Source organism: Doryrhamphus excisus, unplaced genomic scaffold, assembly GCF_037039965.1.
Source record: "Doryrhamphus excisus strain RoL-2023G ecotype Guam unplaced genomic scaffold, RoL_Dexc_Guam_v1.1 HiC_scaffold_31, whole genome shotgun sequence".
Lineage (NCBI taxonomy): Eukaryota > Metazoa > Chordata > Actinopteri > Syngnathiformes > Syngnathidae > Doryrhamphus > Doryrhamphus excisus.
The window spans coordinates 45,355-58,714 of record NW_027621869.1 but is presented as its reverse complement, the minus strand read 5'-3'; the positions used below and the strand labels follow the sequence as shown (position 1 = coordinate 58,714).

Below are 13,360 nucleotides of genomic sequence, written 5' to 3'. Positions count from 1 at the left end.
GCCGGTAGGATACGGTTCCCGTCAAGATGGCACCACATTTTAGTCATGTCCTTGTTGTTGTTGATATTGTTGTTGCCGTTGTTGCCGTTGTTGTCATCAGCATTGTCATCAGCATTGTCATCAGCGTTGTCATCAGCATTGTCATCAGCATTGTCATCAGCGTTGTCATCAGCATTGTCATCAGCATTGTCATCGGCATTGTCATCGGCATTGTCATCAATGCTGCAGTTGTTGTGGCTGCCGCTGATGTTACCGGTGCCGCTGATGTTACTGATCTCGCTGTTGCTGATGTTGCTGCTGCTGAAGCTATCAATGCTACTATTGTTAATGCTGTTGTTGCTGCCAATGTCGCAATCGTTGTTGCCGCTACTGCTACCGCCCATGTCAATTACGCTTCCGCTGAAGCAGGAATTGCACAGTATCACTACAATGATTGAGCATACCAAGTATGTAATAGTCATTGTTGTCTGCATGATTGCTGATCGGGTGCACAGGTTTGGAGGTGAACGTGTGCGCGAGAAGGAGAGGGAGCAAAGGCAAGATATAGCGAGGGCGAGCGCTAGAACTTGGATTCGTGAATCGTGTCAGAAACAACTACACGTTACACAAAATACTATCACGGTTCAGATTTTAACCAATACGGTTCCCAAAACCACCGCCGCTTTGGGCAAGTGCCGACAAGTGTCAGCAAGTGTCGGCAAGTGTGTGGGCGAGTGTCGGCGAGTGTGTGACGAGTGTGCAACAAATATGTGACGAGTGTGCAACAAATGTGTGACGAGTGTGCAACAAATGTGTGACGAGTGTGCAACAAGTGTGCAACTAGTCAGTATGGCGGGAGGGAGTGAGAAAATAAGAAGAGTCGGTGATAGGAATGCAGAAAATGGTGCTGAGACCATAAACCTCTTCAAACCTCTTCAAACCTCTTCAAACCAAACCTCTTCAAACCAAACCTCTTCAAACCAAACCTCTTCAAACCAAACCTCTTCAAACCAAACCTCTTCAAACCAAACCTCTTCAAACCAAACCTCTTCAAACCAAACCTCTTCAAACCAAACCTCTTCAAACCAAACCTCTTCAAACCAAACCTCTTCAAACCAAACCTCTTCAAACCAAACCTCTTCAAACCAAACCTCTTCAAACCAAACCTCTTCAAACCAAACCTCTTCAAACCTCTTCAAACCCCAATTGACGTCGAGCCAATCTTAACGTCAATGAAATTTTATCCATCCTCCCCACACATACATACACCATCCCTTGCATCCCTTGCATCCTTTATGTCCTCACCCCAAACAGTCTAGCCGATCGATCTTTAGCAAGCCTACGTCATCATATGCTTTGTACATATTAGGCCCTTTCCGCTCCACACAGCTCTTTGATCGTTTCACAAAACTTTGCTCATGGTACGAGGATCTGAGCTAAAGCGATTGTAAAAGTTGGCGGATGAAAAAAGAAAACTGACTAAACAGCTTTTTTTTGGAGGTTTAAGAATAGTTTTATATATACACAAATAATGGTAATACATATAGAAATATATATACACAGTCGTATAGAGAAGTATAAAGCGGTTTGGATAGTGTATATAGATATAGCGAGACGTAGCAAGACGTAGCAAGATGTAGCTCTGTGTCTATGTATCTCTATATCTATATATTGAGATCTTAAAAGAGAGCTAGATACAGTCTTGTAATAGAGAGCTTGTGGAGCTAGATAACAATAGAATGAGCTGGTGAGAGTGTGCAGTAATATATAGCCGCAAACAAAAAAATAGACCTTGTTGTTCTTAAACCGCCAAACTCGAGTCCGTTTGACGGCTCGAGCCTACCGTCGAGGTCTACTCGGCTCGATGCTTGGTGTGGCGGACGTAGCCTCTTTCCGCCAGAATGGCCAAAGCTCGGGCTGAAGCGTCCTGCTCGCGATCGCGCTTGGTTGGACCCGTCACCTGCACCAGCAGCTCGGTGCCGACGTACAGGGCCGTCCCACGACCGCCGGCGATTGTGATGTAGCGTAATTCGCCCAGCTGATTCCTGTACACGTCAAACAACTCTTTGAGGCGTGTTTTGGCATCAAACAAGCTGTCGTGATCCAGACGCACGTCGGCTTTGTCCAACAGACCGGCCAGAAAGCTGTATACGATTGACAGTCCCACGCCCACTAGAGAAAAATGCGTATCCAGCGCCAAAACGGTAGCGCCCAGCACAGCTTCAAAAATATCTTCCAGTAAGGCCTCCTCAGCCATCGGGTTGCTCACGGCAGCGGCATTTCGGACAATCCACCGCTCAAAGCCCAGCTCCCGCGCAAAGCTCGCAAAGGCTTTGCCCGATGCCCACAGTATCCGCAACCTGGCGATCGTTTTCACACCCTGAGGATTCCGCAGCTGTGGAAACCTGTTGTAGAAATACATTGGGATGGCAAAGGCGGCGGCGGCGTCGCCCAAGATCTCCAAAGATTCGTAATTGTGTTGCGGATCCGTCTGCTTGGGTGTGAACGCTTGCCGAAACAAGTCCAGTCGACTGGCCAGCAACCCCACATAGCGGTCTTTGACGCAGGGTCGGAACAGATTGGCCAACCACCTCTGAAACTCCTCATCGTTAGACCCATCTCGGGGTTTGGGCTGCCGCGCCGCCATCTTTGGCAGTTTGAGAGGGGTGTGCGCGCAAGCACGATAGTTGTATGGGGAGGAGAGACGATATTGTCAGATGCAAAACGGAGACGATTCTAGCGGCGGCTCTAAAGGCGAGGGTGCGGATGGTTGTCGCACGGGCGGTTGTCGCACGGGCGGTTGTCGCACGGGCGGTTGTCGCACGGGCGGTTGTCGCACGGGCGGTTGTCGCACGGGCGGTTGTCGCACGGGCGGTTGTCGCACGGGCGGTTGTCGCACGGGCGGTTGTCGCACGGGCGTCCGGATAGAATACGGCGATATGGGTTACAGACTATCTACCTACCTCTTGAAAAAATCTTGCTTAGACACAGTGGCGGTCTTACCTTTTTTTTCCAGACGCTGAAAATGAGATAGACGGCGTCGGCGTCTACGTGAGACGAGAGAAAAAAAAGATTAGGGCAATTAGCGATTTGGTCACAAACGGTTCAGCCGCCGCAGTGAACGGAACAACAACTTTTAACCGTCTTTTGTGTTCTTTCCCTCTACCTACCTATATCTCTTATTCTTTAAAACCTAAAAGCGCTCAAGCTTTTCTCGACTCAGATTAGTCCATCTCTAGACAAGTCGAGTTTACTGTCTGCTCACCATTTTAAGCGGTCGGGTGGCTGATTGAATCGGAAGCAAAAAAAACCTGTAAAATTGTAAAATTGTAAAACTGTAAAACTGTCAACAGCTCACTTTTCTCCCCCCTCTCCAATCGGTATGAAGCACCGCAGAACCGTGTCGGTTGACTCATCCGACGACGAACCGCCAGAAACTCTCAATGAGAGTTTAGGTTCACCGTTGGATCGATGGGTGGCCGCTCAGCGGCGCAGGTACGGGCCGACTGAATCTGTTGGCTTTTTGCACCCGACGTTGGCCGCTTTCAGAGCGGCGGAACGGCCGCAGAGGCCGGCGGCCGAAACGATCGTTGAGGGGTTGCTGACGTGTCCACGGTGCGGCTGTCGGAAGGTCGAGGCCGAGCAGCTGCAGACCCGAGCGGCTGACGAGCCCATGACAGTGTTTGCCTTCTGTAGTCGGTGCGCCAAGAGCTGGCGCTCGTAGAGCGAGGGAAACGAGAGGATGTGAGAGATAAACCATAAGATACCAAAAGGAGTGACAAATTAGACAATTTAAACAAAAAAACCACACCTTAATCCTCGATAAGTCACAAGACCCGTCAATCAATGTAAATCTGTACTGTATTGGCAGGTACAATACAGGTTGCGACCGCCTTCAACATCATCCCACGGCGTATGGATCGGGCCATCGACATCCTCTAGTTTGGGTTCCGTATCCCTCTATATCCCTCTATTTCCCTCTATTTCCCTCTATATCCCTCTATATCCCTCTATATCCCTCTATATCCCTCTATATCCCTCTGTCTCTACATATAAATATAATATATATTATATACATTGTATATTATATTATGTATATATATATATTTATATATATTTATATATCTATATAAATATATATTGTACAATTTACGGGCGGATCCGCAAACGTCTGTCCACGCTTGTTACCAACATTAAAACTAAATCTAAATCCATTTGTTTCACATTCTAGACGCGTTGGCGGATGTAATTTTATGGCTCGTTTGCATCCATATCGTAAGCATCCTCATCTCGTATGGCCAGATATGGAGGCGTCTTAGCAGATTTTCCCACACCTTCTTCATCCTCTGTAGCCATGCGTTCGGATCTTGGTTTGAGCCACGACATCGCTAGAGTTGTATCTAAACTACACTCGGCTCTCATAATCGGTTTACGCTCGAAACAACTCAAATAGGCACACCCAGCACACCAAACAACGTCTTCTGAATCTTTGCAGTGTTTGTGCCGCTTCGACCACGCTGTTTGAGCTCGGCAATGACTTCTTCAACGGCGGTCGCGTCCACGCGATCGTTTGGCCACGCCATGACGGCGGCCTTGGCACTGATCGCGTCCGAAGCTCGGATGTTGAAGACGTAACGGGCGTCTTCTTCCTCGTCCCTGACCGCCTTCTTCTCATCTTCATCCTCATCCTCATCCTCGGCGGCTATAACGAGGTTTGCATCCGGCTCAGCTTCCGATGCCGATGCCGGCTCGAGATCCGTCTGAAACTGTTGAGGATCACTATCCGCTCGGCTCATCGACTCGACCATCGGGAGTTTTGGCAGATGAGCCGGTCGAGTCACGCGTGAAACTAAAAGTTTTCGCCGCAAACGCCTGTGCCGGCTCTGCAATTCTTCAGCGTCCATTCTGTCGGCATCTTCCTCGCTCAGTTCGTTCTCGTCGAGTTGACGGCAGACTGTTGCCGGAGGTTGTCGATCAGCTGCGCCGACGGCATCTTTGTCAACGCAGCGGACTGTTGTCGGAGGTTGTCGATCAGCCGCGCCGACGGCATCTTTGTCGGCGCAGCGGACCGTTGTCGGAGGTCGTCGATCAGCCGCGCCGACGGCATCTTTGTCGGCGCTGCGGCTCAACCGCTGAGCCGGCCGCCAAACCTGCTGAGCGCCGGCACCCTCTTCATCATCGTTGCCGTCAATATCGGCGGGTTCGAATGCGCTTGTCGTTGGCAATTTGGCACCTTTAGCGGCATCCAATCTCCCAATGCCGGTCACCATGGCCGCATAGTACCTGGCCAGCTCGGAGCACAGTTCCGCTTTGGTTTTAAGCTTTTTGTCAGGTCTGTATTGCGACAGGCCGACGGCTACGGCCGCGGCTGTGATGTCTGTTTTGAGATTTGCCGCGCAATCTTTTTTCGGCAACCGTATGCGATTGCTGGGCGTTGGCGATTGCGGTCGGTCGTCGGCGGAAGATGGAGAAGGCTGCGGCTGTCTCTCTTTGTGGGTCTGCCGATGTACGGGCGGATGCAAAGATGGCTTCTTACGGCTGGCTGAGGGGCCGCCAGATGTGCAGGAGGATATCTTGCGACGGCTGCGGCCACGAGCGGCAGGAGATGACGGTTGTTTGCAACGGATCGGCGAGGATGCTATTTTGCGGCCGCGCGCGGCTGCTGGCTTTCCACGACTGCTTGACGGGCTGTCCGATGGACATCCGGGCGGTATGTGACCCATGGGATATGATGGTTGTTTACGGCTGACAGACGGGCTGCGGCTGCGGCTGCGGCTGCGATTGCGGCTGCGGCTGCGACTGCGGCTGGCAGACAGGCTGCGGCTGCGGCTGCGACTGCGGCTGGCAGACAGGCTGCGGCTGCGGCTGGCAGACGGGCTGCGACTGCGACTGCGGCTGTGGCTGGTAGACAGGCTGCGACTGCGGCTGCGACTGCGGCTGCGACTGTGGCTGCGACTGCGGCTGCGACTGCGGCTGGCAGACAGGCTGCGGCTGCGACTGCGGCTGCGACTGCGGCTGCGACTGCGGCTGGCAGACGGGCTGCGACTGCGGCTGGCAGACAGGCTGCGGCTGCGACTGCGGCTGGCAGACGGGCTGCGACTGCGGCTGGCAGACAGGCTGCGGCTGCGGCTGGCAGATGGGCCGCGGCTGGCAGATGGGCCGCGGCTGGCAGATGGGCCGCGGCTGGCAGACGGGCCGCGGCTGCGGCTGGCTGAGGCGCCGCGGCTGCGGCTGGCGGGAAGAGGTGATGGGTGACGGGCGGCGGGGGCCGCGACTGGTCGCATCAACTCATCACACATTTCTTTTTTTGTCTTAGGCCTGCCGTCGATTCGTCGTGGGTTGAGCCCTCGATGGTCCATCAGCGAAATCAGTTCGCTTTTGGACATCCTGATGCAGCCGGCAACTGTTGCAAACGGCAGCTCATTGGCGGTGGCAGCAGCAGTAACGGCTGCTGGCAGCTGAATGGATGCTGCCGAAGCTTGTGTCACACCAGCCATCCGCAGCCTCTCCAAGAGTTCTTGTTTTTTCAACGCCGAAAATCCCTTAACACCATTGGCGCGTGCCAAATCCTTCAGCCGGGCTAACGTCAGCCGATCCATCTCGCTGCGCTCAACCCACGGTATTTATCTCAATCAAGCGATAGTTTATTTAGATGTTTTATTTGTATGTATATATATATATATATTCCTTTACAAAATTGTTGCAAAATGACTCCTCTATCGTTTTCAGTGAAACCTTCTTTCAGAGACTGACGGTCGGCGTTATTTCAATGGTGAAAGAAATACAACCACACTGTAACGCACCGTAACGCACCGTAACGCACCGTAACGCACCGCCGATCGAAATTGCACGTCAGAGATTGTCTTTGAGTCTGACACAGCCGTTATGATCTTTTTTTTAAATCACGTTGGCGAGCCGAGCGATGGCGTTATAGACATCTTAGACGCTGAACGTTGCAGTGCGTGACGTTACGCGGTGTTATACAGCATGGCAAAACGTGTTAAAGCGTGATGGAACATGACAAATCGCAACAGAGTTTGACTTGCATTTGGCCAGCCACAGGTTCTATCGCCAACAACAATGAGCCCTGTTTTAATCTACGGCCGCAGCAACGGTACAGCCGACAGTAATAACCTTGGTGTGCATCGAGACTATCTTTTGAACCGCTCCATAGACCGCCGACATGTACATATACACACATATATGTCTTAGTCAATGAAACTCACGGCACCTCTTACGCTCACGCAGTCTGTGTCATTTCGGTCCACCGTAACGCGTTCTACAGTTTGTTAAGCCACCGATCCAGATTTTAAACATATCGGTGCAATGCTGTTTAATATCTGTCTCGTTGATGCCAAAAAAAGAAGATAAGGATAATTAGGGGGGGGAAGGAATCGTAATATGGTTACAAAACTGATAATCGCTTTGAGGTTGGTGGCTGTTTCCTCACCCCTCCCCCTCCGTAAGAGAAGTAGCCCTGAACAGGAAAAGTTTTTCCCTAGCAAAGCTGCAGCTTTAGCGGACCTTAAGCTCACGCGCCGTCGTACCGAGCGGTCGCATCCGGTCGTCGATCGGTTGACAGCGCATAGTCGACGGTGAAATAACAGACGACCGCTGCGGCTGTTATGTCTGCCGGCTCAAACCCAAGTCTAACCTCAATCTCAGCTTGCCAGTCGACAAAAAAAACAGGCTGGCTCGTCAATGGGTAGTATACGGCAACGTCTTCGAGGGCGGTTTGCAGCAGCGCGCAGAACGCGTAGGTATCGCCGTCGACGATTGGTCTGAACGATACAAAGGGTAACGCGCACAGGTTCACGTAAACGGCGGTGGGAAACGATGCCGGCTTGAGCCGGGTGACGGCGCAGCCCTCCAGCCGTATCCACGCACCCCGAGGACATGTTGGCACAGCCGCTCGAAATGGTGCTGACGGTTGGCCTTCGGAACGAACGATAAAAAGTTTACGCATGATCTAGGCAAATGGTGGAGTGTGTGTGTGTATATGTATGTAAGTAGCTCTGTAACAGGGTCGTTGCGAGCGGTGAAATGTGCCATAAATAAGCCAGAAGAGATGTTCTGAAATAACAGACAATTATTTTTTTTTGGTTTCCCACCGCACCAGCTCTATTCCACTTCATCCAATAACCGATAACCAATAACCGATAGCCAATGCCATTTGTTCTTCACCCCCACAACAGTTCCCATTCTTAGCTTAGCCTACGTGACCATTGGTCAACCGTGGGCCAGACAGTGGGGGTTTGTTGTTGTTTAAATTGCAATAATCCATGCTCAGTTGCGTACGCTCTTCAGTTGCAGCACGCTCACCTCTTACAACTTTAAAGTCGGAACTTTAAAGTTCTTAATCTTTGTAGATGACGGACAGACGGTTTAAGCATCTTCATTCCTCCTTGTTTTTGTTTTCTAATATCTGTGTCCTTCTGGGGCGCTCGACCAGGCGTGGACAAGTCAAGCGGCCTACAAAAATTTATACCTTATCTTGTCAAATAGCCTACTAGGCGACGGATGCGTCGGCGATACCGGTTTTGTGCCGGTGTGGTGAGTGTAAACCAGATAAGCCGCCACTATTACCATCACCACAGCTATAGCTAACACTGTTCCGATAATTGGCATGGCGTACCACGAGGTCTGGGAAGGTGGCGTCGGCTCGTCAGGGTCTTGGTGATAGGATTGCGGATGCGACATGGTTTTTTTAATTACCACGGTTGGTGCGAGCGGACCCGACGTTTGCTTGTCGGGTTTTAAAACTTTTACAACTGCAGATAAATTGGTTTTACCCGAGTGAAAATTTTAGGCTGCAGAGCAAAAGGTGTGGATTTTTTTTTAAAAGAATAGATATATAGATAGTCTTAGATATAGATACGGCTAAGCGCGGATAGAGATCAGGGTTGAGATTTAGATTGAGATATTAAAAAAATTGCGCCCCAAACAATACCAAAACCAGCGGCAGATAATGTTTGAGCTGTTTGTGTAGGTCCGCGTTTAAACGTCAACGCAAGTTGGTAGCTTGAATCTGTGCGGTACAGTTTGTGGCTCAAAAATAGCTGTATCACCCTTCCACTTGCGGTTTGATATCTTTAGTCGATTCTCGAATTGACGTTGCAGTCCCCAAACACCGATTGTAAGCAATCTTTCTCTCTCTCTCTTGCTCTCTTGCTCTCTCTCTCTTGCTCTCTCTTGCTCTCTCACTCTATCTCGCTCTTGCTCTCTCTCTCTCTCTTGCTCTCTCTATCTCTCTTGCTCTCTCTCACTCTCTCTCACTCTCTCTCGCTCTCTCTTTCTCTCTATCTCTCTTGCTCTCTCTCACTCTCTCTCGCTCTCTCTTTCTCTTGCTCTCTCGCTCTCTCGCTCTCTCTCTCGTTCTCTCTCTCTCTCTTGCTCTCTCTGCTTATCGATGCATTGTGGACCTAAGTGTGTCCAAATGGATCGGCTCACCGCTCACCGCTCACCCCTCACCGCTCACCGTTTGCCACATAGATCCAAACGGGACGTTTAGCAGACTTTCAGCAGACTTTCAGCAGACTTTCAGCAGACTTTCAGCAGACTTTCAGCAGACTTTCAGCAGACTTTCAGCAGACTTTCAGCAGGCTTTCAGCAGATTTTCAGCAGACTTTCAGCAGACTTTCAGCAGATTTTCAGCAGACTTTCAGCAGACTTTCCAGCAGATTTTCAGCAGGCTTTCAGCAGATTTTCAGCAGATTTTCAGCAGATTTTCAGCAGATTTTCAGCAGACTTTCCAGCAACCCATTCGACCAACTCTCTTGTGCATCGGCTAACAAACTACTGGCTATTGGGAAATGTTTGCGCGGATCTTAAAGCGGAACTTTTATCAGACTATTCCACAAAGCTTGGAACAGGTCCTCCGATAGACTGGTCTACGAAGCTTGTATCGGAGCCTCTAGCAGAATGTTCCACAAAGCTCGGAACAGAACTTCTTATAGCGGACCAGCGTATAGTGCCCAGAACGGAACTTCCAACAGACCGTTCCGCAAAGCTTGGCGCAGGACATCTAGCAGCCTGTTGAGTGAATCCTTACCAACTCTCTTATATTATTTAACTAAGAATTTTTTTCCAACAGAATCTTCCTATAGGCCTTAGAGCGGAACCTCTAGCAGAATATCCCATAGAGCTCAGAACAAGAGTTATAGCAGCCTTCCCAAGCAAACGTCCGACAAATTTTTTCTCTCTCTCTCTTTCTCTCTTTTTCCTCTCTTTTTTCCTCTCATATATATATATATAGTATAATAGCGTTTCTATCAGGATTTTTTTTTGTCCTCTACAGCGCTTGGAGTGGGATTTCTAGTAAAATATCCTACAGAGCTCAAGTAAAATTTTTTTAAGCAAAATATTCTGCAGATCTCAAAGCAAACCTTTCACCGGACTATTCCATAAAGCTTGGAGCAGGTCCTCCGGCAGACTGTTCTACAAAGCTCAAATCGGAACCTCTAGCGGAATGTTCCGCAAAATTTAGAACAGATTTTCCAGCAGGGGTTTGAGCAAACCCTCAGACCGGTTCTCTCGCACATTCTCCGGTAAAAATATATAGCAGAATGTTCTGTAGCTATTGGAGCAGAATCTCCGATAAACTATTCGACAAGGCTCTGAACGGAACCTCTAGCGGAATGTTCTGTAACATTTTAAAGCGAGAGCTCAAAGCAGAACTTTTAGCAGCTTCTCGAGCAAACCCTTCTACCGACTATCTAGTACATTTATCTAACAGAATCTACGTCAGAAGTTTTTTCCCCTTACATGTCTCAGCGCGGGAACCTCTATACGGACATTAAACGGAATTCTGTTTGGGATTGACACAAACAGGCAGGTCGCAACGGTGTTTGTTTATGGCCTTGATTGTCGTCTGCAAGAGCAGTAATCGTACACATTGACAATATTTTGAGCTTACACGTGGCGAGAACAAGCAAGTACCTGCTTACGGTCCCCCAGTCTGCTCCGCAGCACTCCATTTACTGCCTCTGTCCCCCACCACCCAATAGCAACGTTTACAGATCCAGCAAACCGTCTACTTGAAGGATGTTTATCAGCTTAACAATCTCTTTCCGGTTCTGAGTATATATATATAGATATATATATAGATATGTATATAGATATATAGATATGTATATATATATTTTTTTACGTTATATATTTATATATATTTATATATATATATAAATATCACCCCTGGGTTTGCAGCTGGTGACGATTGGAAGGCGGTCTTTGGATCCATCGTTTCCATTGTTTTGCTTCATCCCTCCTCAATCCCATCAGACAGACCGCTTGTTGCCGCCATCGATCACCTTGTGCCGAGCAGCAGCGGAAGTCCGAGCTCGGGCTCGTGCCAGTAAGACACGTCGACCGTCACGATCACGTTAGCTCGAAACTCCTCCCAAGGCACAAATCTGATGTTAAACAGCGGATCGGTCGGTCGATTGCGAGGATGCGGCGCAGGTTCAATGCCCACCGCCTTCTGCAAGTCTGAAACCTTTACCGATGACATGGTGGCGATGAACTCACGGTTTATGTTCACCTGTCGGATAGGGCTGAAGCGTGTCGCCGAACGATAGTGGTCAAGATCCTTCAACGCGTCGTTGATAGCCTCCAGATAGATCTGATATTCGGGTTGCCGTATCACGTGCTGCAAGCCCGGCGACGGGTTGACGTACCACAGGCCTTCGGGCGAGATGACAATGTGAAGCACCGCGGCAACTTTTGAGCCTGGCCTGAACGTGCTGGCAATCTGGGCCAGATCATGCCCGGACGGCCAGGCCGTAAAACAGTGTTTTTGGCTGGTTATATGACTGGTGTGCGTGTGAAACACCATGGACGACTCGGGCATGTAGACAGCATCTTCAAGCCCTCCCATCAGAAGCCGCGTGTCGTAGACAATGAGGGTGACAGGCGTTGACGGATCGGTATGCATTGTGTGCCCAAGGGTGAGGAAGACGCCCGCCGTCTCCACCGGCAGTTTCACCAGCCCCGAGAGCGCAACAGCCGTGCCTTGCTCAATGCCAATTCTGGCCGTGCACGGTTGACCCATCCAGACGGCGACGACGTTGCGCTGCAGCTGCTGCTGCCAGCCGTACGTATTCTGATACTGGTACTCCAGCCAGGCGACACCGTCGACAGAAACAATCTCCACGAAACCCACGCTGGCTACCGTGGCGGCGGCTAGCTCAAGCTCGCTTTCATCGGGTCGGACAGGCGGGGCAATCTGTCGACGAACGCTGTGAGTGGCCGCCACGATTGTTTTGAGCAACACCGACAGCGCGTGAACGTCGGCGGCGTCGTAGGAGTCGATCCTGATTGTCGACTTGTGAGGCCTCATTCGCGCAAAGGCAAATATGCTCATGTTGTTGTAGTCGGGGCCCGTCGTAGTCAAAGTGGCAATTCGACCATAAATGGCCAGCATGTCGCCGGGTCGACCGCCAATCAGCAGCTGCTTGAGCGAGCTTGCCAGCGTCGGCAGGTCTCGCTCTATGTTTTCAATGGGCACAAACACCACGCCGCCCAGTTGTACGTATCGGTTGAAGGCAGACACCCGCTCTGCCGAATAGGACCGAGTCGCAATAGATTCCTGCGTGAGCAGGTTAACGGTGCTCCAGAAAGAAGCCATGGTATTTTTTTTAAGCGCGTTTGTCTTTTTTTTTAAATAATTTGTCCGGCGCAGCTTGAGCCGTAGGCTAAAAAGCGAGAACGGCGCTCAATAGTCAGTTGGACGTACGGACGTTGCCGATTCTAAGTTTGTGTGTTTTTTTTGCTCCCTTCCCATCAACAATAGATGACAGCACCAAAACAAGCTCAGCAACCGTTATGTGCATAGAGGGGTTTTTAAATTTATTTTACATTTATTTTCAAGCCATGTAAAATAAATACCAACCATTTTTTTGGCCACCCAGCCACCCAGCCACCCAGCTACCCAGCCACCCAGCCACCCAGCCACCCAGCCACCCAGCCACCCAGCCACCCAGCCACCCAGCCACCCAGCCACCCAGCCACCCAGCCACCCAGCCACCCAGCCACCCAGCCACCAATTGCTACGCAGGCCAAACAAGCAATTAATCGTTTAAATAAATAGTTTAAATAGTTTCTATTTTATTTATAAACATCCACATAACTGTAGACGGCAGTTAGATGGTGTCAATCAGGCATCGTTTAAAGCAGATAAATTTACCTTTGCGAGCGCGAGCATGGTCAAACGTCTGGTTAGTACGTGCCCCCAACACCGTGATGGCGGGACCATCAGTTTCTATTTCTGCGCTGTGATCGTTTGGTCGGGCAACTGACAGGCACTGGAAAAAGGTTGCCTCAATCACGCCCATGGATTGCATCATTTGCGTCGCCCAAATGGGCAGCAAATCTTTGGATCTGA

At 50.2% G+C, this 13,360-nt stretch overlaps 1 protein-coding gene across 1 annotated transcript; it reads right to left on the bottom strand.

Annotated features, from left to right (window-relative positions):
- Positions 1-1,831: 1,831 nt before the first annotated feature.
- LOC144898041 (ribonuclease 3-like) lies at positions 1,832-2,626 on the bottom strand. The gene has a single exon (XM_078788939.1). The coding sequence runs from the start codon at positions 2,624-2,626 to the stop codon at positions 1,832-1,834; it is 795 nt and encodes a 264-aa protein (XP_078645065.1).
- Between the last annotated feature and the right edge of the window lie 10,734 nt (positions 2,627-13,360).

Bases quoted from the DNA above. Each gene is read 5' to 3' on its own strand.
- LOC144898041 (XM_078788939.1), bottom strand. From the start codon at position 2,626: ATGGCGGCGCGGCAGCCCAAACCCCGAGATGGGTCTAACGATGAGGAG.